The sequence below is a fragment of the Manacus vitellinus genome, unplaced genomic scaffold, assembly GCF_001715985.3.
Source record: "Manacus vitellinus isolate BGI_N305 unplaced genomic scaffold, ASM171598v3 scaffold_2_pilon, whole genome shotgun sequence".
Classification (NCBI taxonomy): domain Eukaryota; kingdom Metazoa; phylum Chordata; class Aves; order Passeriformes; family Pipridae; genus Manacus; species Manacus vitellinus.
This window is the reverse complement of record NW_021940208.1, coordinates 7,034,208-7,057,156: the sequence shown is the minus strand read 5'-3', so window position 1 is coordinate 7,057,156 and position 22,949 is coordinate 7,034,208. Positions and strand designations below refer to the sequence as shown.

The following is a 22,949-nucleotide window of genomic DNA, read 5'->3' as shown; positions in this document are numbered from 1 at the left end:
CCGCTGGGCCCGGCCGTACCGCCCATGCCTCCCTCTGCCCCGGCCGTGCCCGCGGGCTGTCGGCAGCCAGACCCGCTCTAATCCCGCCCACGGGTCTCCCACCCGCGCGAGCACCCCCCCCGGCCCGGCCCAGCTTCGCCCGCGGACCTGCGCCCACGCACGGGCGGCGCTCGGGGCGGGCCCAGAGGCCGCTTCCGGGCCGCGGCCCGGACGTGACTGCTGGACCGAGCAGCGGCGGGAGCGGGGACTGATCCAGCGGGATCGTTCGCTGTGCCTGCGTGCTAACCCAGCGTCTGTCTTGTCTCTTACCTTTCACACACCGCCTATGACGAGAGAAGCTGACTCCCTGACCTGAACAGCCTTGGCACGAAGATGAGCACCGTCAACTCACAGTAAGCTCCCGTTGTCTGCGGCGCCGTGCCGTCCTGTCACATCAGACAGCGAGTGTTTTGTATGTTTGGGATGAGTTAAGGAGAGCTCGGATCATCATTTGTGTTTTCCCTCAGGTCCTTATGATCATCACGCTTGCCGTCACATACACGCAGATTACCAGTGCAGAGAGAGAAGTTGAATGTTTGTTCAACAAGTATTTTTAAAGGCAGGAAATATACAGAGGATTCCTTAGTTTTTCATTAGGTACTGCAGAGAGGTGGTTGCAGCCCTTCACTAGAGTAGAATGACTGGGATGAACCTAGCAACTGGTTGGTTTGGTGATGTAACATTTGCAGTAAAAGTAGCGAAATATTTTAAGAACATTACAGGAATGACATTTGGCAGAGTTTTATGGCAGATCTCCTGTGTATTTTGTGACTTTGGACAGACCAGCTTACCTTAATAAAGACTGTGTTGAAATTCCCTGTGTGTGTTGCTCTGTGACACAAGTTTTTCTGTCTTATGTAGGGATGATGAAGACACCTTTAAAATACTTGTTGCTACTGATATTCATCTTGGCTATTTGGAGAAAGATCCAGTTCGTGGAAATGATACATTTGTAACTTTTAATGAAATTCTGGACCATGCTCAAAAAAATGAAGTAAGTGCTACTTTTTGGAAAAGGAAGGAGTGAGGCTGTTGAAAATACATTCGTATCTGCCAAAAGCTGTAAAGCTTAGTCCTAGTACAATCTATAGTAATATCAAATCAAATGACTAAGCTATTTATTGCAAGCAGTTTCATTTCTGTTTTAGTAAAAGGAATGCCTATTCTTCTGAGAGAGCATTCAAGCTATTCATTGCAACCAGTTTCGTTTCTGTTTTAGTGAAAGGAGTGCCTATTCTTTTGAGAGAGCATTAATGTTAAATTATGACCCTGGTTGCATTAACTGTGTTTTTGGATTGCCTGCACCAGTTTCACTGGTATTTACAGAGGGTTTGTCAAGTCAAGGAGGGAAAATAGTAGGGGAGAGTGAGGTTGATGATGCACAGTCTTCAAATGTTCAAATCAGAAAGTAGAGAAAATGTTAGAAGCTTTTGCAGTGTTTGTTAGAGTGTTGAGTTGCTGAGGTGACCAGCCCTGATGCCGGCACAGTCAGCAGCAGAATCCTCTAGAGTGGTGCAGAGGGGAGTTTCCCAAACCAGGGCAACCTTATGAGGAGCTGTGAGCTGCTGCCAGGAGCCTGCATCTTGAACAACAGCAACTGATGGGACCCAGGCAGGGCCAGGAGCAGTGGCAGCCAAGTACCTCCCCACCTGTAAAAGAAGCCCAGGGGGACCAGCAGCAAACAGGAACACCACAAACATGACAGACAGACATGCTGTGGCATAACATTTCATGCAGGAAGGGTGCTGAAGCCCTGCCAGTTCCACCCAGGGAGCTGTGGTATCCATCTGACAGAAAGCTGTGGCCTCTCTCAGCGCTGCATCCACCACAACTGACACAGCTGCCCAGATAGAGCTTCAGTGGGAACTGAATGCCACTCCAGCATCAGCTGCAGGGTGGGCTCTGCTGTTCCACCAGTGCTGACTGACAGCAGTGAGCATAGCTGTGGGAGGTGCACCTGGCTAGGGGAATTCCACTTAGGGACAGAGCACCGGGAGAGGGTGAGGAGGTGGAGGAGTATCAGGGAGCAGGTGTGGGTGTGAGAGAAACACTACTGGAATCACACTATACCTTCCCTGTGATCAGCCTGAAAGGCAGACAGGACACATGATACAGAAGATTTCCTGTCCTCTCTCCCACTGGATGAACTCACTGAATTAAGGGACAGGTGGCAATGGCAACATATTCCAGCCTGGTGCAGCAGGCGCATCTCCTCTGTGACTGCCCCACCTTCCCAGGTAGCCTGGCATAACAGGTGTGAGGCTGCATCCCTAGGGCTCAGTTTGATTGACATGAGCCAGTAGTGTGCCCAGGAGGCCAGGAAGGCCAATGGCATCCTGGCCTGTATCAGCACTAGTATGGCCAGCAGGACAAGGGCAGTGATTATCCCCCTGTATTCAGCACTGGTGAGGCCACGCTTCAAATCCCATGTTCAGTTCTGGGCCCCTCACTGCAAGAAAGATATTGGAATGCTGGACCATGTCCAGAGAAGGGCAACAGAGCTGGGGAAGGGTCTGGAGCACAAGTCTGATGAGGAGTGGTTGAGGGAGCTGAGGTATTTGTTTTGGAGAAAAGGAGGCTCAAGGGGGACCTTATTAGTCACAACAACTACCTGAAAGGATGTTGTAGCCAGAGGGAGGTCAGTCTCCTAAGGAACAAGCAATAGGGCAAGAGCAAATGGCCTCAATTTGTGACAGAAGAGATTTAGTCTGGATATTAGGAAAGGTTTCTTCCCTGAAAGGGTTGTCAAGCAATGGAACAGGCTTCCCAGGGAAATGGTGGAGTCAACACCTCTGAAGGTATTTAAAAGATGTGTGGATGGGGCATTTAGGGACATGGTTTAGTGGTGGACTTGGCAGTGCTGGGTTAACATTTGGACTCGATGATCTTAGGGGTGTTTTCCAACCTAACGATTCTGTGATTCAGTTTTTAAGGAATTGATGTTTATTGTTCAAATTATTTGTAATTTTGATGAGGTTTTATTCTAATGCTTTTTCAAAAGCTAAATATATACAATATATGTGGAAACCACGACTAGTACCTTCTCAAAATAATGTGGTGATAGCTACTGATTTCTTCCCACTAGCTACTGCAGCAATGAAAAAATAATGTATCTCTTCATGCCTGTCAAAAAGTGTTCAGGAGCCAATTTGGTGACCCTTATTAAAATACTTCACCTTCACTGATACTTTCTTTTTAACGCTGTCAGTTTTTTTGTCCTATGGCTCTTGATAAATGGATCTTTTTTGGGGTTGATTTTGTTTTAAGTAGTAATTTAATTACTTTTTTTTTCATGAGGAAGTTAAATTTTGTGTCTGCTACCACTAACTCCTTTTACTTAGGAGTATACTTCCTCAGATATGAGGAAATATGTGGAATTCCCTAGAAGAAATAATCTAAACAATTCTATTGGAAGTCTTTCAAGGTAATACGAAGTGTTGTATTAAAATAATAAAGCTTTTTGTTACATACAGGTGGACTTTATTTTATTAGGTGGGGACCTTTTTCATGACAACAAACCTTCCAGAAAAACAGTACACTCTTGTTTGGAGTCGCTAAGAAAATACTGCATGGGTGATCGTCCTGTTCAGTTTGAAATTTTGAGTGATCAGGCAGTTAATTTTCATCACAGCAAGTAAGTATGTTCCTATAAATTATCATGTAAGGCTTGGTTTGCATACTGGGTGGGCGTGTTGTGATTTTTAATTTATATCCTCTATGACTAGAACCTTGAAGTTTTAGGCCTCTCTTTGTGGGACAGTCTACAGGATAACTTCACTTACCTAAGTCTATAAAGGAACGTGTACAGTATTTTGAGAAACTTTTGAATGTACTGTGACACTTGATTCCTTTATGTAATCTAATTTCTATCTTGCAAGTACAATACAAGTAAAACAATTTAGATGAATTGCTGTGGTAGAATCAACAGAGTTCTTTGTGTGTAAGCAAGGGTTATACAGCTTAGTCTGCTGCTACCCCACAATATGTTGTACAATTCTTTTCATAGACTTGTTCTAAAAGAATAGGTCCTTTTTGCTACCCTATTCCCAGTTGGAAGTGCCATTCCAGTCCATGAATAAGAATCTTCTTATGCTGTGCAGTTTAAGCTTATTCATAGCCCCTTTGTACTCATTTGTGCAGCTGCTGTGAACTATCTGTGATGGTGTTAATTTGAAGAGAATATTGATCATCCACAAATTTGCAGATGTAGTTTAACTTCCTTTCCTCTTCTTGTTCAGATTTCCATGGGTGAATTATCAGGATGAAAATCTCAACATTTCTATTCCAGTTTTTAGTATTCATGGCAATCATGATGATCCCACAGGGGTAATTATTATCATAATTGTACTATGCTGTTACATTACAAGGATATTATAGAAATAGAGACTTGTATAGAAATACAGTTCTTGGAGATCACCTAGTTTTAGTCAGTAGCTCCAATATTTGTGTAAATATTTTGTATAACTTTAGGAATGTTAATAAATGACAACAAGTAAAGGGTAAGCGTGACATTAAAAAAGCAAATGGAAAGAAGAAACTCATATGAACTACATTTAATTGCTTAATTTATGTAGGTTTCTGAGAACAGGTTCACAGTGACAGTCTTTCAGAAGGTTTCTAAAACATTCTATCTGTAGAAACTGAAAGCTTTTTTTCTTAAAGGAAGAGAATTTTAGTATTTTGACTTGTGCATATGCAATTGATATGCATCTTGCATTTTCAGGGAAGATAATCCAATAGTGATGAAATGCTAGCTTAAAAATAAGCTACTAAAAGTAAGCAGGAAATGGACATTTAGAAAACATTAAAGTGTGTGTGTGTTGAATTAATAATTTTGCATTTTATATCAAAAAGCAGTGTATCATGGAGATTAGGGTTTTAGCAGAAGTTTAACTTTGGATTTATTATGAGGTAGTTAGCTTAACCAGTTAATTTTTGTAGTAGTTTAGAGACTGTCTGTTTGGGGTTTTTTTAATGTTTTTGTTTTTCTGAATGATTTAATGTTTAATTTCACATTGTTCAAATTAAGTAGGACTTGTAAGGAAAAGGGATTTGCTTCTGTACCCATGAACACTTAAAAAAAAAAGCTAATATATGTGGTGGGGTGTTTCAGCTGCAGAAGTTACTTAAGGAAAGATACTCTCCATTTTGAGACTTTCACTTAGATATTAAAGACTAAATGTTTTGTTCAAAGTTTTTGTATTTGTTTCTTAATATTTTTTGTAGGCAGATGCACTGTGTGCATTGGATATTTTAAGCTGTGCAGGATTGCTGAATCACTTTGGACGTTCAACTTCTGTGGAGAAAATAGATATTAGTCCCATTTTATTACGTAAGGGTAGAACAAAAATTGCTCTGTATGGCTTGGGTGAGTATTAGTCTGTCAGACTGTTCATGTGTTACTGAAGCTCAATAGGTCTAAATAAAGTTGTAACAAACTTAAAAGGCTACAACAAACATGAAGGTCTAAGTAATTCTAAATTGAAGCATATCAATTCTGTGGCAGTGTCGGTTTTCTCCTCCTGCTGTGTTGTCACTGGCTGACAGGCTTTTTCTTTGCTTTTTTTCATTTAGAATAAATCCTTCAATACTTTGATTTTTGTACTTTTTTTGGTCTTAAATGAACCCTGCTTAAGTTAGCCATAAATAGCGTCTGTGTATCTAGTCGGAGTAATCACACTCTTAAATTCTCTCAGTTGTGTACTAAGCTTACTTCATCCTGTTTAGGTAAAACTTAAACACTGTTATGTTCATGTGCCATTTTGGTTTTATTCAAAAACAAACTGTCTGAGCAGAAACCTAATGTCTTTCATGCCTGTCTGAAGTGGTTCACAGGTAATATCTGTCACAGGTAACCTCAGTTTCTTTAAATAAACTTATGAGGAGTTTCATACTTCAAAGGTGTTCAGTGCTAGGTTTTCAGCTTCAGCTTTGTCCCTTTCTGTTTTCTCCACCAGATTCCCCTCTACTCTTACTTCTTACTAAGAACGGTTATTTTTGACTGCTCTCTGTCTAGAGAAGCTTATTTTGTGTCTAGGCATGAGTGCTTAAACACTTATGTCTAAGCAACTTTTATAGCTAAAAGTTAAGTCCTAGATGACCATGATTTCATGTGTTTAATGAGATACTTTGCAAAGGTTAGTAGTGAAGGTTCTAATACCACAATATAAGTTTTCAATACCCAAAATGGTTGCTGGGAAATGCAACAACTTTCTGAAGTACACATGTTGCTGCATGAAAATGTTCGTGAGATGTTTCTTTGAGATTGTGCCGGGATTATATGTACTTTCTTGACTTTTTCTGATTTAGAGAGCATTAAACAAAATAAGTAAACTCCATACGGGATTTTACTGAAATGCATCATGAACCCTGACTATGAATGGTTTGAGTTATTTTACTTATTAAAAACATCAGGGAAATAATCGGCAACAAACAGTTCAGAAGTTCAGCAGACTTTTCCCTGCTCTATGAGAAAGCACAGACTTTGTAGAACTCATAGTTTATTTCTTGTTTTGTATAGCGTTTTGAAGTATGTTTAAGAACTCCATCTCTACTAAGTATCTGTTTTTAAATTCCATATTACAATAAAATATGCTTCTTAGTCTGTCGATAAGAAACAAAAACAGCCTTTCTGTTATTTTTAATTCTGCCTATAGTCAGTTGTTTGGCACAGACAATTAGCAAAAGGTCTTAAACCAGATGTACTTTATGAAGCTACTTTAAGCAGTAGCTTTAAGGCAGATTTCATGTTAAAATGTCTTCTTTTCAGAGGTCTATCTAGTAAAATAGCCATTTTATATTTTGATCTGTTCATAATCATGCCTCAGACTTCCAAGGTCATGAAAATCATAGAATCATGGAGTCACAGAATGGTTTGGGTTGGAAGGGACATTAAAGATCATCTAGGTCCAACGCCTTGCCATGGGCAGGGACACCTTCTGTTTGACCAGTTTGATCAAAGCCCCATCCAACCTGGCCTTGAACACTTCCAGGCATGGGGCATCCACAGCTTCTCTAGACAACCTGTTTCAGTGCCTCACCACCATTACAGTAAAGAACTTCTTCCTAAACTCTAACCTAAATCTATCCTCTTACAGTTTAAAGCCATTCCCCCTTGTCCTATCACTGCTTTCCCTGGTAAAAAGTACCTCTGCAGCTTTCTTGTAAGTCCTCTTTAGGTATTGAAAGGCTGCTATATTTTTTTCTCTGTGCTGTTTATAATAGAGGTACTAATAAAAATGCTATAAAATACAGAGTTGGTTTACCACACAAAAATTATTTCGTTTTTTTTTTGGTTGTCCACTCCAGGAGCTATTCCAGATGAGAGGTTGTATCGTATGTTTGTCAATAAACAAGTAACCATGCTGAGACCAAAGGAAGATGAAGATAGTTGGTTTAACTTGTTTGTGATTCATCAAAATAGGTAACGGTATTGAATGAATTACAGTGACTTTTAAACTTACTGTGTTACTTCATTAAACTGTCTCACAAAGGATAGATGAGAAAGCCAGATGCGTTTTAGTTGGTGCTTCTTGTGAGTAGCTGGTTTCTTAAGATTTTCCCAAAAGAAAACTTTCTTTTACAACTCTTTCTGCAGAAAAATCATAAAGGAAAAGGGTTGAAATAAATGAATTAGTAATGTTGGGAAATCTCTTCCCAAACTTTTATAGTTAGGGACAGTGGGGGTTTGTAGTGTAATATGCATATAATTAAGTCTTGTTTGCTTGTTAAAGCTGGAAGAACATTAAACTTCATATTGTATTTTCTATACTTGTTTAAACTATAATTCAACAATCTATCTTACCTTGCACTGCAATGCTTTACAGATATTCTGTCTGTCTACACACTTCTCCCAGCAGTGGTAGTAGGAGCATGCAGAGTTCTTCTTTTCTTCTAATTTTTCCTGAGAAAGAGGGCAATCCTTATGTTCAAGTAGTGGTGAGGCAGACGTAAACAAATATAGCTCAGATAACCCTGTCCTGATCTCTGTCCAGTAGGCTGAAGGAACTCACTTCACTCCTCCTTCAGGTCCTGTGCCTTCTGGAAAGGGATTGGGGGTGGCAATCTGTTTATTTCATGTCTGTTTATTTCAGCGGGTTTTACCCCACCATTTAAAAACAAAACAAAGAACCAAACAAAAACAATGGCCATGAGGTGCTATAAAAGCATTCATGTAGAAAAAAAATAAAGTCTTGCAAGCCAGGTAAGAAGAAAAGAGAGACCCAAATAAAAGGAGTGGAGCAGAAGACAGTGAGCTGTGTAAAACAGTGAGCTGTGTAAGTTGCCTTTTTGTTTAACCAAACATTACACAATTGTGTAAGGAATAAATGTGAAGAGGACCTCACATGTATGTCAGATATTATTGCTGGAGTTTCTGTATTGCTTTAAATCACACTGATATTTTTCTCCTCCTTCACTCCCCCTTGCCCAACCATTATTTTTCTCTTCTCTTGAACAGGAGCAAACATGGAGCTACCAACTACATTCCAGAGCAGTTTTTAGATGACTTTATTAATCTTGTTGTGTGGGGTCACGAACATGAGTGTAAAATAGCTCCATTCCAAAATGAACAACAACGTTTTTATGTTTGTCAGCCAGGAAGTTCAGTGGTGACATCTCTGTCCCCTGGAGAAGCTGTGAAGAAGTGCGTGAGCTTTTCTTTTTGTTCTTGTTTATCACTTGTCTTATGCCTCTCAGGTATTGTGATGAGAACAGAAAAACACTTCTATTAAGTATGAAAGGACTTATGGAGTGGATTAGCTTCGGAGTATGATATAATAAAGTAGATGGAATCAGTGCCTAGTAGAATTTTTGCTTTGCTTACTATTTAACATTTGAAGCAAATGGAAATTACCTAAGAGGAGTTACACCCTGATAAATTGGAATACAAGCAAATGAGTACATGTGCTTGTGTATGGAACAAGCACAATCTAAATATAATAAAACTGATGTTTGACAGGTCCAACTCTGAAATACAGATCCATGAACTTCCTATAGCTTTTAAAATTTTGCCCCTGAAAAGTAGAAATGAATTTAAAACAAATCTTTATACCATAGTTCTCTTCAGTTTATCTTTTAGTAAGTTACCTTTCTCCTTCTAGACACATTGGTTTGCTGCATGTTAAAGGGAAAAATATGAAAATGCAGAAGATTGCTCTAGAGACAGTGCGAACTTTCCACATAGAGGATATTGTTCTAGCTGATCATCCAGATCTTTTTAATCCTGACAATCCTAATGTTACTCAGGCAATACAAGCATTCTGCACGGAAAAGGTAACTTGTAATGCTAATAGTTTATAGATAACAGTGTACGGACAGGGGATGGGATCTGTGACTGATTTTGAGACTGGAAGATGAGAAGTATTTTGTCTTACCCTATATTATTTGAGATGAACTTAGGCAGTGTTTCCGTAGAAAGCTAATTACATGCCATTCACTCTGCGGCCTTGGCTTCCAGATTCCTTGACTGGGATGACCTGTTAAAGTAGGCTGGAACTGCTTTATGGGTGTCCATATCATCTTTGTACAAAAACTTGCCCCTTAAGAGTGGGGCAGTGTTGGATGTGTGCTTTGGAACCTGCATAAATACATCGACCTAAACCCTGAAAGCTCGGCTGCACAGTGTGAAGTGGCAGAAGTAACTAAGTAGGTTAATTAATTGCTCTTGCTTCTTAGGTTTGTATAAGTCTCTTCCTGCTTTTTCCTTGGAACTAGAAATTTAGCAAAGTATAATGGCTATAAAGTAAAGTAGTATGACCGATCAGGGGTGTAGATACTGCTGGACTACACTATACCTGAAGAATGAGCCTTCCATTGTGATGTTTTTCTCAGTCATTTTATGGCTTTTGGCTGGATACTTATACATACGTGTTCAGGAATGAGAGCAGATCCTATAATTATTTATTTTTATAGCTCCTCTTGCAACTGGATGTATTTTAAATTAAACTTGAACCATTTGGGCATCTGTAAGAGAAAGTGGAACTGAATTTCTGATTCTCCTTCCCAGGTTGAATTGATGCTGGACAACGCAGAAAGAGAACGCTTGGGAAATCCACGCCAGCCAGAGAAACCTCTCATAAGATTACGAGTAAGAAATTGTTCCATTTATGTTGCTGTGTTCTGAAAGGTCACTTTGAAAAGATTCAAAGCAAAGTCATGCTTTCTGTGTAAACACGTAATATATAAGTCTTTCTTAAGTCATATTATCCTGCATGTGTTCCTAACCTAATTTATGGAAACTTCCCCGAAGTCTAGTAAGTGAAACAAATTAGAATCAAGTTATGAATCTGAGCTGTTACTAGCTATTCTGTTGATATTATTATTAGCTATTTTTAGCCATTAACTATTCAACAGAGTAAGGCATTCAATTTAGGTTGACTTATTTTTTACTTTAATTTTTCCTCTGCTGGATTTGCGTGGCTTCTCCATTTCTATTTGTTTCATATTTAAATTTTTCCTTTTCTCTCTCAGGTTGATTATGCAGGTGGCTTTGAACCATTCAGTGTCCATCGTTTTAGCCAGAAGTACATGCATAGGGTGGCTAACCCAAAAGACATCATACACTTTTTCAGGCGTCGTGAACAAAAACAGAAAAATGGTAATTATGAAGAAAGGAATAATTGGCTTGCCTTGGTTTCCTTCTTCTTTAATTTGTTGTCCAGCACTTGCAAAAACTTGGTGTCTACCTTCCAATGTGTTATAGGAGGAGTAAAAATGCGTTGTCTCATTTAAGCGTATATATTGCGCAAGTACTTTTGTTCTATTTCTGGGTTTGTCTAAAATTCTGATATTTATCACAGCATCTGCTAACAGTTATTCATAAACAGTTCCTTCTTATTTTGGCCTCAAACCTTATTGAGTTGCCTACAGTAATACATATAGCCCCATACCAGACTGAATTACTCTGATTCTGTGATAATTACCATGAAAGGGATTAATCAGCTCACTCCTGAGACTTCTTAGAATGAGATGGTTGGTTTAGATCACTCTGCAGGAAAACAGATGAGTGTAGTGCTTTTTCCCTTTGTCTTTTAATTTTATTGCTTTAGGAGTTCATTTGTTTATCCCTAAAATAGTAATGGAGGGAGCAGGCTTGAGAGATGTTTTTATATTTAAAAAAAAAAAGGTCCAAATGTATGACAGCATTTTGTTTGCCCTCATTAATCATGTGTATGAGGTGCTCTTGGCTTGTCTGTTCCAGGTATGTCTCTGTTCAAGCATTTGTGCAAAAAAAATAATAGCTGTTACTATTGCAACATTTCTCACTGTGCCTAGAATTTTTTATAAATGGTTAACAGATGTTGCCCAAATACTGGATTTGTAAGGTCACTTATGAAGATGCAGCTTGTGCAAGAACATAATGTGCTAAAGCACTGTTAATAGTTCACATTAGTGCATTGTAAGTACTCCAATTTCATTGACAGTTTTTATGAACACTGTCAGTTCTGTAAAGTTCAAAACATCGTTTAGTGAAAAAACTACTTTTTGTTAGGATTTTTAAAATTATACCATATTGATCTTGGTTTACTGTGCTTTGGGGGGGTTTTTCATAGTTGTGCAATCTCAAACTTTTTGGAATACACAGCTTCAGTAATTCAGAAGTTGTTAATGTTTCTCTTGTCATAGCTGCTTATATAACCAGGCTAACAAAACCACACTGTTTTGTGCTTTCATGTGGCAGTTGTCTTAAAGCAGTCTGTAGTCACTTTATATTACTTTATGTGGTATGTGCTAATCTCAGGTGATTATCCCTTTCATTCTTGTGCCATTTCTACCTTGCTACCAGAGAATGGAGGCAGCTTTAATGAGCTATGGGCATTTTCTACTGAAAATCAGTCAGTGTGCTTTGGAGGAAAATTTCTTCTCTAATAAATGAGTTACTTATAAAAAACCTTCATGCTTTGATGGCTTCTTTGATTTTCTTCCATTTGTGATCTTCTGGAGTTTAGTTTTATTAACCTTCAGGATATAATGTTCAATATGTAGTTCCAGACATGGTAGTTAGAAGAACCCTATGTCTGCTAGAGGTGAAGTTGTCTGTACAGTTCTTGCATCCATTACGTTTAACTGTGTTTCCAGACAATAGACTCTACAGTTAGAAGAAAAAGCTTTACATATAAAAAGGACCCACAGTTCTTAAGAGGCCTGTGTTAACCTTTTTTCCTATTACTATCAGAGGGATGATAATAATTAAGAGCTGCAAATGTGTATGATGGTGCCACTGGGCTTTTGTATTCTAGACATTGATCTTAACTTTGGAAAATTGGTTAGCAGACCTGCTGAGGGGATAACACTGAGGGTAGAAGACCTTGTAAAGCAGTATTTCCAGACAGCGGAGAAGGTATTTTTCTATCTTTTATGATTTTTTAATATAGTATAATATTTTTTTCTTTTTTTTTTCCTTGGCTTTCTTAGTGGAAGTAGTAGTGCACCCTGAAAACACTCTGACATTGACTGAGAAGTGAATTTATTTCCCATACAACTGTGTGTGAATTACCACATGAAGTATGTGTCTTAGATTAACAAGTAATTGTTGTGTATAGGTTGTACAGGTATGTGAACACATGCTGGTTTGAGAACATTATGATAATTCTTCACAGGAACCTGCAGTGTCTGCCCTGTACTAAATGGTGTGTCATATTTTGGTAAGGAGGAAAATGTGAGGCAGCATGCTCTGAGGGAGAAGCTACCTTAATTTACTATAGGGCCAATGTGAGACTGTAGCATTTACCATTACCAGCTGACTTGGAGTAACTTGTTACTTTGCAGTATATTTGTGCCCTCAGATGTAGTGCAATTTCACATTATATTTAGAGCAGAGCAGGGAGAAGAAAGAGAGACCCCAACAGTTTGCTTTCTTCCCACCCTGACGTTAAATCTGATATATTTCCCTTTCCCAACACGCTGGCAGAAACATCTCACAGGTAAAAAAATAGTGAATCAGGTGCCCAAATGCTTGATCAAGATGATCAAGCATAACTTGCAGAAGCTACTTCAGAACATGCTTTACAGAAGGTCTTTAGGGCAAGGATTCTTGAGGTAAGGATCCCCCGAATTATATCATCTGGCCTAACTTGGACACATGCTAGCTGTCAGGACAGCATAAATCCTATGCGTTTGACATGCTTATCTTATTTTTTTATAAATGTCTTATTTTATAATAGCTGTGAAGTTTATTCTGTTGGGCAGCATTGTTTCATAGAATTTTTTGTTTTAGATATGACTAGCAATGTAGTTTCTTTTCTGTTTGTGAAGCTTTTTTCTTTGAGGAGTCTGGAAAGTACTATTTTAAGTAAAGGTGACATGCTAGTAGCAAGAGAGTTGTAACTATATTAGGACAAGTAACATGTTTGCTTATTGCTGTTGTTTTCTCTGAAATATTCAATGCACATTACTGTTTTTGCAACCAACTTAATGTAATACTTATCTGAAACAGCAGGAATATTACTTGCTTTCTTCAGTGGCATGTGCTTCTTAACAAAATATTTTCCCCAATTCTAAAGAAAGTACAGCTTTCACTTCTGACTGAAAGAGGAATGGGAGAAGCTGTGCAGGAGTTTGTGGACAAAGAGGAAAAAGATGCCATAGAAGAATTGGTGAAATTTCAACTAGAAAAAACACAGAAGTTTCTTAGGGAGCGTCGCACTGATGCAGAGGAAGAAAAAATAGATGAGGAGGTAATATTCTGTTGTTAATTCCTGAAGAGAGGTCAAGACAGTAGAAAAATCAGTGTTCAAACCTGGTTTAATAGATTTGCCTATCTGTGGAGCATGTGTAACACTTGCCTCTGTTCTTTTTCTGCAATTAGTAAATATGGTGATGAAGCTTCAAATACATGGTTTTAAAGCTTGTATTGAAAATGGGGTTTAGGTTGCACATGCATGCATAGAAAAGATCTGTTGCTCTAATATACATAGAACTATATATTTACCACTACTGTGAGAAAGGTGGTAGATATAATCTCATATTAGCTTTTTCATTTTGGCTTTGGGAAGAGTACAAGAATAGGGCAAACATAAAGGAAACTTACCCTTCAGGTGCTCTGCTGGCTTGTATCTGCTTGCAGCTCAGGGTATCCCAGAGACAAGCCTGGTTTATGTGTGTCAAGTAACTCTTATTAGATGTTTCTGTCAACTTGCTGAGTTTCCACATGAGCCCATGTATTCAGCTGTAATATTCAAGAATTGTATGACAAGTTGTTTTACAGCTTATCTTTTCACTGTGTAAAGAAAAATTTGGTAGGGGAAGGAAGGTTTCATCTACCCATTTTCATGCTGATTGCTTTAATTCGTGAGGGGTTGAAAGAGACCATAAAAAAATCAGTGCTTGCAGGTTTTCTGTACCCCTATTTGGTTTTTTGTTATTGTTGTTGTTTTTTGTCTTTAGAACTAATATTTTTTTCCCTCCCACCTCTTATCTTTTTCCATACTTGTCAAGTTGAGCTTCCATAGTTGCACACGTACTGCGACATTCATCTCTTCTCAATATAGTTGTTTTCTCTCCTGCTTCTTCATCCCTACCCCTTTTTTCCTGTTATTAATTTTTCAATGTCCCTTATTGTCAAAATTATGTATACTCTCCTTCTCTTGAACATAGTATCTCCTACTTTTCATTATGTCTCAAGCCTTTTTCTCCCCAGTGATGTAGCTTCAGTTATTAATAGAATGTGAGACTCTTAAACTATAGGACGGCATGAAAGGGCTCTAATCAAACTGTTCAATTATTCTTGAACTCTTCATTTCTGACATGAGCTTGACTTAATAATTCAGTGATCAAAACTTCTCACTTATTGTGTTTTGATTATTGTATGACATGAACTGTTATTTTGATGGCAAGTCTTTTTTTATTCAGGTGCGAAAATTTAGGGAGAGTAGAAAAAAGAATGCTGAAGAAGAGGATAAGGAAGTCCGTGAGGTAATTCTTTTGAATTTTGAACATAAGCTGAAAAATGGCATGGTGACTTCCGCATATAAAGGAAGTCACTTAGCAATCTTTCAGCAATACTTCAACATTGTCCTTGTTAAAAAGTGCCTGTCTGCCTTGGAAGCTTAGTAACTTCTTTTAAAATATAATATGTGCCTGAGCTATTGCTCAGTTTGGCTTTTGAGATCTCTTTTCTTGTACAAATTTGTGAACCTTAATGTTCATTTGTTCTTGCTTTTAACTGAGGTTAGACCAGGCAGGTGACCTTCAAAGATGTGTCAGCTTAAGCTACTTGTGATCCCACTACCAGTGGACATGTGGGTGGACTGTGCTGAGTGTTGTTACTGGAACAAATTGGTAGTAGGATTGGTAAGCCTTTAGGTACTGCATCCTTATCAGCAATCTTAAATCTTAGAGTCTTAGATCTCCCACAGACTCATATCTAGATTACTTATGTTTTTCCAAGGAGAATTGCCAACTACTGACAGCTTTGGGGCTCCTTTGTCTTTACAAGCTATGTGGGACTGAAATGAAATTTGGAAAAAAAGGACACCTGGAGTGAGATTCACGTCTCCTGATCTGGGATATTTTCACAGGGACTAGTTGTCTTAAGCACCCACTGACAAGTTGGTGGAGCCCAGAGGGTGCTTCCTCTGACCAGGTGTATTAGCTGACACAAGATGACCTGACCTGTCCACCAGACTCCACCGATAATGTATCATATTTACTACCTTCATTCTGTTATCAGAGCTTAGCTAACTACTCTATATGTACACATCTAATTAAATAGACTAAGTACTGTCCCTGCTTTTTCAGACATCCTTTCCTTCCACAATGCTGAGGATTTCGGTCTTCTAAACTTCAGTGGTTTAGAACTGTATATCACAACTAGGGTGCATTTCATCATTTAAGATTCTTTTTCATGTAATACTTACTATTCCATGTAAGGCAATGGCCAGGGCTAAAGCCAACAGATCTGAGGATGCAGTTCTTGTTGCGGCCTCCAGTGATGAAGATTCCATGGATATGGAGATGATAGGCATTGCTGATCCAAGTGAAGGCCTTTCTGCAACGCTGAGCCGAGGAAGGGGTCGGGCAAGAGGCAGGGCAAGAGGTGCAAAAGGACAAAATTCAACAGCAAGAGGTTCATCTCGCAGGGGAAGAGGTAAGAAAAACCTCACACTTTATACTGCAGTTACTGACTTTTTTTTCTTTAAAACGTGACTGTCTTCTGATGCTTCCATCAAGTGGAAATTTACTGCTTAAGGACTCCTACTGGAAAAAAAATTCTTCTCAAATACGTGGGGTATTCTATTACATACAGTTGACTGCCTTACAAAGCTTAAGTTGTAATTTTTTCACACTGTGCTTAGAAGAAAAATATCTTGCTTCCCAGCTGTGAAAACATAGTAGCCTCTTAAAAATGTGCATTATTGAGAATGTCTGTACAATGAAGTGCATGGATAAACCTTTATTACTGCTAATGGTAATGCATTTGATCAGTATAGGGAGGAGGTACAGCTTGTCTCTATTATAATGTAATTTACAAGAGACTTCAATGTTTCTAGTGACTGAGAAAATGGGGAGTGTTTCCTAAGAAAAGTGAGTTGACTAGCTCCTCGGCTATGTGCCTGTGCACTTTACGGGGATAGTGGTACTTCCTTTATAGATATACTTCTCTTTTATATATATATATACATAAATAAAATAGAAAAGATGGGGTCTTGCAGCAATATACTGCTTTGAGTTATCTCACTAACACATCTCAGAGCAGGATGAGTTGAAACGAAGACTGTCATCTTGGGCCTGATTTGGTTGATGCTTTTAAACTAGTTCTGTGAGCCTGTGCTCCAACACTGTTCTGATCCCATCAGAGCAGGGCCCTGTGTGTTAGAGGCTGTATCTGTGGACTTTGAACACTTGACCCAGAGCAGTTCTTCTGCATGTAAGGAGGGCCTTTGATTCCAGGAAGAAAGTAGGGAGAAAAGAGGAATGTAGATTTTTTTATGTGACTTCCCACTCAGTAATGATAGACTAAAGGGGGAAAAAAACCCAACCGAACAGATTTCCATTTTGTTTGTTATCTCTACAGGAAGCACTAGCCAAGAGTCAGCTTCTAGCAGCAGAATCTACAAGCCTGTATCTGTGCCTGCCAAGAATATGTCCATCATTGATGGTAGGCTTTTGATCTGTCTGCTCTCTCCAGGTGTTCGTTTAATGATGAAGTGCCTTAATTGCTTTTATTGCTATTAGTCCAATTCAGCTGTGAGACATTCTTTCAGCTCTAATGAAATAAAATAATAGTGATGAGAGAAAGCAAAAAGAAAGGGAAAATAGAATATCACTATTCTTCTGTCATGGTGTAAAATGAAATGTGTCAGGAACTTATGGCTAGAACTGGAAATAGGGAACATATTACTGTATGCATCTCCTGAAGAAATAAGCATAGAAAGAATGTGACTTAATAGCATTATTTTATGAAGACTATTCCTCAGGGGATAAAAAATTTTTAAACTTGGCTGATGTTTACAAGGTAGTAAGCTTTAATGCAAATCCATTTAGTCTTACATTGTAGTGAGTTTTAGAAATACCAGGTTTTACTAGTGAAGAAAAATTTATCTGCAATATAAGCCACCTGCATATGTAAGAGTAGCTCTTGCTTGCTATGGAGGACAGGCTCTGAGGAAACAGCATAGGTAATCTGAGTATTAAAGAAAAGGATACTGCTCACAAATCTATACCTGAATCCCACACAAAATGCCCAAAGGTAGAGCGAGTTTTAATCAGCAAATTGCCCCAATTTTAAATTGGTCAGCAAATGACCTAAAATACTGCAGAGAAATAAATTTTAGCAGATGTGTTGATGTCTAAACTGCTAGACATACAGGAATATCAATTATACTAATATTTTTCTCTTCTGAACCAAAGTTCTTGATGGTTTTTCAGCCAGACTGGGAAGCACCTGCAGCTGCACAGAGGGTTATATCCCTGGGTTGTCAGGCTCCAGCAAAGGCTTAATTATTTCTTGGTTTTGCTTGTTTGTTTTACAGGGTATTTTGCAGAGACAATGCATGCTAAGCAGGTCTCAAATAAAAAGAACGATGTAATGTTGTTTGTACTTAACCGTGTGAGCCTTTTAAAAATACTCCATGCTTTATTCTAGCCTTTAGGCCTGTGAAACCAAACCCCTCCTTGAATTCATCTCAGGCTTACTCTGAGGTAAGCATCTTCTTGTATGAGTGAAGTTGTGCTGCCTTTTGCCATTGATTTGAAAAATAAATACAAGGTCAAAACATTAGCCTAAATGAGCAGATGTTCCCAAGCTATCAGTTCCAGCAGTAGGTTTCTGCATGTTAATTTGTAGACCTTTTATATCACCTGTCTGGTGTTTGTCTGAGAAAAACTTGTATTTGTGGCCATAGTCTAAGATACGTAAATATATATACATGAATATTTTGGGGGTTCTGCAAGATCAAAGATCTGAAGAGCAAACTTGTGCTATATTTGCAAATTTGTCCAGTTCCAGCCTGGAGCCCTGTCAATTGTGTGCTATTGTAACTAAGTAGGTGTGTAGTTGCAAAAAAACCCAAAGGTTCTGTGCTATAGTACTGAAGCATTATGCACTCTATCTCTAAAAATACATTCTGTGGAAAAGCTTTATAATTATTTTTTTTCAGGATATTATAGATGTTGACTCTGATCCAGAAGACTCTTCTTTTTTTCCTTCTTCCAAAGGAAATCAAAGGTCAGTATGTTTGCTTCATGAATACTACCATGAGTGCCTTATTTCTGACTGGCAATCAGCAGAGTCCAGGGATTTGATCCACTACCTGAAAAAACAGATTTTTAAGAAAGTCATAAGAAACACTACTTAGAGAGTATATATAAACTTTTACTTGTTAAAGTGGGTTATCTTTCTGTAACAAAAGAATTAGTCTACTGATTCAGGTAATCTAGATCGAACTTTAGAATTAATATGTTAGTTTGAGAATTTTTATTGTTCTACTTATTTCTATTTATTTATTTATTCTTATTATTGGTGGTCCAACTCTAAGTTGAAGGGAAAGTTATTGGAATTTCTGGTAATTGAGAACATGTTGACGCTGTGGTTTTTTTCTCCTTGTGTGTTTCAAGGTTGTCAACTACATCTTCACTTAGTAAAAGAGGTTCACAAAGCCAAACATCTAGAGGAGTTGATTTTGAGTCAGATGAGGTATGGTATATAGTAGTATTATTTTAGTTTTATTTCATGTAAGTTTCTGTAGCTTACAGCTATTTGAGTAAAGCATTTTAGAGTAAAATTGAATTTACTGGTTTTTTCACTAACAGGTCTAGATTATTGCAACCAACTTTAATTAGACTATATTCATAATTGTCAAAAATAAGGCTAGGAGGGACCTCAGGAAAATAATCCAGTCTTTTTTCCCTTCAGTTCTTAATCAGTGAATTGTCATTGCTGAAATATGTGCCTGCAATTGCCTGGGACATAAAGTAATCATAATCTCCTTTAATGCTTGGCTGTATCCTTTCATTTGTTTATGTATTTTATTCTTGTAAGAAGCAAGATTTTCTTTTTTTGCATCTAAAATGGCCATTTTCTGGGGCACTTTATTGTTTCTTGTCGCAAATTATGTAAACACACTTTTTAAAAAAAATTAAAACACTGTCTTTTCAAGTCTAAGGTGTCTGTTCTTGCAGTACATCTTTGAACTGGTAGGAAATGGTTCCATCAATAATTAAACAAGTAGGACTTTACACACAGCTTTGCACTGAATAGAATACACATTATACTGTCAAGCACTGTGCAGTTTGTTTTCACAGACTGCCATGCATGGTCAGGATGCATTCCTTAACAATGTCAGAGATTGACCACTTCAGAGAAAACGTTACATTATTGTCCCTTCTCCCTATTGTGCTATTTCTTCTTCTGTCTGAAATACAAAACTACGTTTGCCTGAACATGCAAAAAGAAACAGTATTTTTGATTCATGCAAATCTCAGTAAATTATGATGTGTGATATTTATATGGACGTAATTTTATTTGAGTATGTGCTGCTCATAGTAATAACAACTGAAATATAAATTGTTTCTCATTCCAGAGTAGCTGTTCTGATCATATTGACAAAAACTTGGTTTTTATTCTCTGCACATTTGTGACCTGGACATTTAAATCAATAGATAATCTCTTTCATATCAAAACCAACAAAACCACGTCTGTCAGGAAGCATGAAATATTGTGACCAGGCTTTCTAGTTTAACCTAAAGGTGACTTTGCTTTTTATGACTTGGAATGCATGCTAGTCCTAGTAATGCATATCTGTTTGCCAATTGCAGGATGATGCATTCATGAGCCCTGCAACATCAAGAAGAACTAAGTGATTTCTGATTCACTATGCAAGAGAGACTGTGGAAGTTGTTGAAGAAAATGGAGAGCAGTTTGCAAGGCATTCTCTATATGATATTGCTCTGTAAATGGTGGCTTGCATTCAATTTTCACTTCTATGAAATGGTTTGGGTTTTTTTTTTCCAGCGGCACCAAATTTGGTATCATTTCTGTGTTACACTGCTTGATGCATTAGACTAGAGGGTCTAATATTCTGAAGTATTGCCTGAAGCTGCAAGTTCTTTCTAAAACATGAAACTTTGTTTTCTTTCTGGGATGATAATAAAAATAACGGTTATATCTTTTATAGAAAACTCCATCTCTTTGGTTTGAATTTTGCAGATAAGTAAATTTACACTTTGAAAGTATGAATATGGACACAGACTGAGTCAGCACAATGAAACTTCTACTTACTTGCAATTTGCTACGGATACAGTTGAAAACTCTGAAGAGTAGTAGTTGGACACAAAAATACAGTTTTCAGTATTGAAACTGGAAAACATCCTAGTGCTTTCAACTCTACTAGGAGAACTAAACCAAGAATTGCACTGTTATTAGTTATAGTGTGTGGGAATGAATTCTGCCTTGTAATTCAAGAAGTACCAAGCAGGACTATTCTAATGTTACACACACATCCTAGCAAAGATTTTAGTAAAGTATAGATTATTAATAGGAATTGTGTCAAAGATTCTTTGGCCCTTTTTGATGACTTTTTTTTTTTAATTACCTGAGTTCATGATCCATCCATATAACTTTATTTCAAACATTACTTTTAACCTCAGAAATTGCATCATTTCACAGATACCTTTTACAAAAACCAGATGTAGCATACCAAATCCTGACATTCCTGTGCAGCTGCTTCCTTTGCTGTGAGTGGGTTTTGGGGATTGTGGAGCAAGGGTGAAGTTGGGAGGAGCAGGTACCCCAAGCTGCCAAATCTACGACAACCTGTTCTCTAGTAACAACCACCCATAGGTGAGCTGTTTAGACAGCTAATACTGGGGAATGTTTAAATACAAACTAAATCAGAATGATGTGAAACAGAGAAGGGCACACCAGCAACATGGCAGAGTCCTGACACGGGGAGCTTCCACTGGGCTTCTTCCATGACCCTTTGTGGGTATTTCTGGATAGCTTGCACGGTGTGTGGTTGGACCATCTCCTTTGGATCACAAGCTCGGAGGAGGGTGGGCTTGAGCTGAGTGGGAGGAGATTCCCATCCTCCTGCCAGCAGCCAGGCTGAGGAGGTGAGAAGAACTCCTGCTTTCCTGGATGTACCTGGTCTTCAAAGCAAATGGCAGCTCTGGTAACACATGCAAGGGTACTCTGCTAGAAATGAAGAATTAGGTCAAGGAAGGTAAATAGACAAAAGTAAACATTTTTGCTGGAATATGAGTTATAGTACGTGGGAACAGGATCTGATAGATGTGGAACAGTAAGAGCTGGAGTTTTGAGTGTCAGAAGGCAGAATGCCCTTATGCACTGACCAACAGCAATTAAAAGGAGGGGTACTTGGGAGCTGCTGGAGCAGCCCAGCAAGAAGGGAGGCATATGCCACCAACCCCTCTTTTCTTATCCCAAAACCATACTAGAACACTGCCCTGTCCCACTCTCTTCCATTTTCTTGGGCCTTTATGTGAGACTGGGATCTCCTGACCACTTCTGAGTGGGACACATATTTCTTTCTTCTATCTGAATGGCCAGAGGTCACTGCCGAATTATCAGCTCCAGCAGGTTCACTGGAAAGCTTCCTCTGAGACAGGCAAACTGCCAAAAAAGTTCAAATTGAACAGTTCTGTGGAAGAAATAGGCCCTGGCAGCAGTTTGCAGAGGAGCACTGTGGGTTGACCATTCCACCTGTCCTGCTGTGTACGACTCCTGTGATGAAGAGAAAGCAGCCTGGGCTGTTCACTGGGGGAATCACAAACATCCTCTGGAGGTGTTATTTTCACCAATGAGTGACCAGCTTATAATACAAGCTTTTCAGATAATGGTCTAATTAATGATTAAATAAAGTCTCTTATGAACAAAACTTGCTCTGACTGGAGTTAGTGACACCACCCAAGCAGATCTGTCCCCAGCAGCAGGGTAGCACCCTACATATGCACTTGGGAAGTGGCACATCTTTCTATGCTGTGTAGGATTTGTGGCTCTTGGTCTCCTGGTACTGATTTTCTATTTCCTACTATGTTTTGGGAGAAAGGCAGAGGGAACACACATGCTGCCATCTCGTCAGTGCTTGTGTTCAGTGTACAGGTGCCTGTTGCTTTGGATACTGAATTCCCTGGGCTAAGACATCCATTCCTGTCCTCTGTCCCATATAATCACTTCTTTGTAACTACTCTTAGTTACTCTAAGTAGTTACAAACCCTAGAAAACAGTTTCACATCAAACTTTTATTTCCTTGGCCAAGAGGAAATACCAGCCAAGGGAAAACTTCAGTATTTCTCTATCTCTCTGAGGGGAAAAAAGGTCTTTGGAAAAATACAGTAGGTACATTAAGCCAGCTTGTTATTCACAGGTCATCTCTTACCCCCCATTCTATGCTTTTCTATTCTATTCTATTCTATATAAGTGTCATGCTGTGAAATAGGCTGAAAACTTC

General features: G+C 38.6%; 1 protein-coding gene across 3 annotated transcripts; it reads left to right on the top strand.

Annotated features, from left to right (window-relative positions):
* Window positions 1–249: 249 nt before the first annotated feature.
* MRE11 (MRE11 homolog, double strand break repair nuclease) lies at window positions 250–20,969 on the top strand. 3 transcript variants are annotated; one of them, XM_018071427.1, is made up of 19 exons: window positions 250–392; window positions 901–1,033; window positions 3,513–3,673; window positions 4,278–4,365; window positions 5,266–5,407; window positions 7,348–7,462; window positions 8,498–8,683; window positions 9,141–9,312; window positions 10,046–10,126; window positions 10,510–10,636; window positions 12,279–12,379; window positions 13,542–13,715; window positions 14,890–14,952; window positions 15,910–16,126; window positions 17,054–17,137; window positions 18,125–18,180; window positions 18,639–18,706; window positions 19,096–19,174; window positions 20,296–20,969. In XM_018071427.1, exons 1-19 carry the CDS (start codon window positions 373–375, stop codon window positions 20,338–20,340), a joined length of 2,112 nt encoding a protein of 703 aa, XP_017926916.1. In that variant the 5' UTR covers window positions 250–372; the 3' UTR covers window positions 20,341–20,969. The 3 variants fall into 3 exon arrangements, 1 of the variants encoding a protein (XP_017926916.1); XR_001920512.1 differs by having other exon boundaries at window positions 18,639–19,174; window positions 20,296–20,341; XR_001920513.1 differs by lacking the exon at window positions 250–392 and having other exon boundaries at window positions 924–1,033; window positions 3,532–3,673; window positions 18,639–19,174; window positions 20,296–20,341.
* Window positions 20,970–22,949: the final 1,980 nt, after the last annotated feature.

Coding starts and splice junctions, on each gene's coding strand:
- MRE11 (XM_018071427.1), top strand. CDS start 373: ATGAGCACCGTCAACTCACA. Junction 10,127..10,509: donor AACCTCTCATAAGATTACGA/GTAAGAAATTGT, acceptor TTTCTCTCTCAG/GTTGATTATGCAGGTGGCTT. Junction 18,707..19,095: donor TCTTCCAAAGGAAATCAAAG/GTCAGTATGTTT, acceptor GTGTGTTTCAAG/GTTGTCAACTACATCTTCAC.